The 3,574-nt window shown below is 39.2% G+C and overlaps 1 protein-coding gene across 1 annotated transcript in view; it reads left to right on the top strand.

Annotated features, from left to right (window-relative positions):
* The window catches only part of TTI2 (TELO2 interacting protein 2), a 28,536-nt gene that overhangs the window by 6,063 nt on the left and 18,899 nt on the right, over positions 1–3,574 (top strand). The window contains exon 3 of the mRNA XM_006901574.1: positions 3,079–3,171. Coding sequence (XP_006901636.1) covers positions 3,079–3,171 — 93 coding nt within the window. The remainder of the gene's footprint in view (positions 1–3,078; positions 3,172–3,574) is intronic.

The raw sequence follows: 3,574 nt of genomic DNA, 5'->3' as shown, positions 1-3,574 counted from the left end.
CAAGTATTTCATAAATTCTGGATATAAGTCCCTTATCTGATATGTTATTACTGAATACTTTTTCCCAGTCAGTGGCTTCCCTTTTTACCCTACTGGAGAATTTTTTGGATGTGCATAGGGATTTGAGTCTTAGAAGGTCCCATTCATCTATGTTATCTTCTCCTGGTTGTAGCTTTAGCCACACGTTCTGTATCTTCCTCTGTTGCTGTACACAAATAAAAGCTAATTGTTCTGCCTTGAATAACCACTTGCTAGTTTTGAAGCTCTCAGGCACTCTGTCCTGAATGAGGACGCAGAACAAGAGCTCTAAATGTTATTACGTCAGCAACTGGGATGTCACATAAAACCATGACCCTAAACCACCAAATCAAGGAACCACATTCATGAGATGTCTAAGATACAAAACAGCCTCACCAGTTAGTCTATTTTTTTCCCTGTTGGTCATTGTTTTAAATATATTTATCCCACAACCTTTGCCAATTCAGCTTTTTACAGTTTTGCATTTTGACTGCAGTTCTAGTAGTTAGTTATGTAACCCTACCTTTGATGTGATTTTTTTCCCAACACTTTAAAGTCAGTACTCTGTAAGCTGTACTCCCTTTATTCCCCCTCCCTCCTACACCTAAATAAACTTTAGTCTCTATATGTTTGCCTTTTTTTTTTTAACTTTTTGGTGATGAAGTCGTATTTCTCCTTTTGTGATTAGCTTGTTCTGCTCATCATACTGTCTTCAGGTTTCATTTGTATTGTAACATGTAGCAAGATTCCTTGTCTCCTACTGGATGGGTCGGACCACATTTTGTTTATCCATTGATTTGTTGATGGGTGTTTAGGTTTCTACCTTTTAGCTATTATGCATAATGCTGCACTGAACATTGTTGTACAGGTCTCTTTTGTGAGTCTCTGCTTTCAGTTCTTTTGGATAAAAAGCTTGGAGTGGAATTGCTGTGTAACACATTAAACTGTTAACAAGAAGTCTGGCAGTTGGAATCCACTAGCCACTCCACACAGGATAAAAATGGACTGTCTATTCCTGTAAAGATTTCAGCCTTAGATACACTGATTCCACAGCAGTGGTTTTGATTTTATTGGTTTGATGGCATAGTATTGAAACTGAGGAGGACCTGAAGTGCTTGCTACAGAAGGTCAAGGACTGCAGCCTTCAATACAGATTGAAGCTCAACATCAAGAGAACAAAGATTCTCCCCACTGGGCCAATTGGCAGCATCAGTATGGATGGTGAAGAGATTGAGATAGTTAGTTAACAGTTTTTGTTTGCTTGGCTCCACCGTCAACACTCTTGGTAACAGCAGCAGGAAATCAAGAGACTAATTGCATTGGGAAAGTCAGCTGTCAGGGACCTCTCCAGAGTACTGAAGAGCAATAACATCAGGCTGGAGACTAAGGTGCGCTTGGTCCGGGCTATAGTCTTTGCAGTTGCGTGCTGTGCATCGAAGAGCTGGACAGTGACTAGGGATGATAGAAAGAGAATTGGTGCCTTTGAGTTGTGGTGCTGGAGAAGAGTGTTGAATATACCATGGACTGCTAGGAGAACAAACACATTTGTCCTGAGTAAAGCTGGGCTGCTCCTTGGGAGAATGGAGAGACAGCACAGGAGAGGAAGACCCTCAAGGAGATGGATCGATTCTGTGATTGAGGTGGTGGGAGTGAGTGTGTTGGAGACAGTGAGGTTGGCACAGGATAGAGTAGGGTTTAAGCCTCTTATAAATAGGGTCGCTGTGAGTCGCAAGTGACTCAGTGGCACATAACAACAACCACCACCCACTCCAAGTAAGCTCTGGTGGCCTAGTGGTAAGAAGCTGCACTGCAGTCCTGAAGGCATGTAGTTCAAATCCACAAACTGCTTGGCAGAAGAGGATAGGCAGTGTCCCCGTAGGATTAACTGCCTCTGAAAACCCACCAGCGGGTTAGCTGTGGGCCAGTTTCAGCTCAGTGGTACACAAAGCCAGCAATAACCCACTCCAAGGGAGAAAACTGAGGCAGTCTGCTTCCATTAGGCCTTGGAAACCTGACGGAGTGGCACCCTGAGTTTGAACTGATTAGATGGCATTGAGTTTAGAGGGGAAGTTTTTTTAAGATATTTCTGTTGTTAGTTTTGTGTTTGTGTTTTGGTTGGTTTTTTTTTTGTTTGTTTTTTTAAAAAGAACTACCACATTAATATCTGCAGTAGCTCTATAGACTATATAAGATATTCGCATTCCTACCAGCAGTGGTTCAGGATTCCAGTTTTCCTACACCCTTACCATTTTTTCCTTTAATCTTAGCCATGGAATACAAAGGTATCTCATTGTGGTTTTAATTTACATCTCTAATGATGGTGAGCATCTTTGTATGTGTTTTGTGGCTATATGAATGTCTTTTTTGGTTCAGAAAAACTGTGTATTTTGTATTAATTGGCTTTCTTTTAAACTTACTAAGAAATCCAATTAACTTGTTTATGGTTTTTCTCCTTATAATTTCCCTCTGCCAACCTAGTAGTTTTATGACACAGTAACTAAAAGGATAATTATAAAAGAAATGGGACCGCATAGGTCATTATCAAACTGAAGAGCCATACCTTGAGTAATCAACAGTTTACTGTTTCAAGGGGAAAAAAAGAAAACCTGAAAATTATTAAACCCAATTGTGCAGGCTTTAGTCAAGGGACCTTTTTATTAAAAGACTAATATTGTTGTTGTTAGGTGCCATTGAGTCCAGTATGTGACTCACAGCAACCCTATATCCTACTTTGTGCCATGCTCACTATCTCTGACACACTTGAATGCATTGCTGCATTCACTGTGCTATCTCTTTAGAGTTCGTTTTTTCTTTTGCTGACCCTCCACCTTTCCAAGCATGTCCAAGACATTCCAAGGAGTGTCTTCTCCTGGCAACATGTACAGAATGTGAGCGAAGCAGCTTCACCATCTATAACCTTAATACATAAAAGTAGGAAGATGGGGATAATGAATTCCATGTACTCATAGTCCAGTTTTTAAAATCACTAACCTTTTCCTACTCTTGGGAATTTTTTTTGTTTGTTAGGTTTTTAATATTGGATAATTTGTGTAATTGCAGCCAGCTGCTGACTTACTCCAGTACAACAGGGCCCAGGTCCTATACCATGCTCTTTTCAACCACCTTTACACCCCGGAGCACCACCTCATTCAGGTAATCGCAAGATTTATTCATGACTGTGAGTCTAAATTAGAGGATGATGGCATTACAGGAATAAGAATAGTCAGAAGATGTTTTCCTCTCTTGTAAATGGAAAATAGTAACTAAAAACCATTACTAAGATGAAAATATGAAGGCAAATAAATGACTAATGAGAATATTTAACACCAATTATGTGTCCATATTCCTGAGTCGCTAGAAAAAAGAGTCTTTTTTTTGGTCAATTATATATCGCTTGAGGATATATAATTTTTCAGCTTTATGTCTGAAAAATTCTCATTTTGTTATTTTTTTCTTCTGTGTTGCTTCCCTTCAGTGCATATATAGCAAGCTACTTATATAATGAGTGTGTTTGCCATTTGTTCATTCTTTTTTTTTATATTTTATTCTTTTTTAT

Source organism: Elephantulus edwardii, unplaced genomic scaffold (genome assembly GCF_000299155.1).
Source record: "Elephantulus edwardii isolate Elephantulus edwardi_28Jun2011 unplaced genomic scaffold, EleEdw1.0 scaffold00334, whole genome shotgun sequence".
In the NCBI taxonomy this organism is placed as follows: Eukaryota; Metazoa; Chordata; class Mammalia; order Macroscelidea; family Macroscelididae; genus Elephantulus; species Elephantulus edwardii.
Note: the sequence above shows the minus strand (reverse complement) of the source record. Positions and strands in the feature narration are given on the sequence as shown.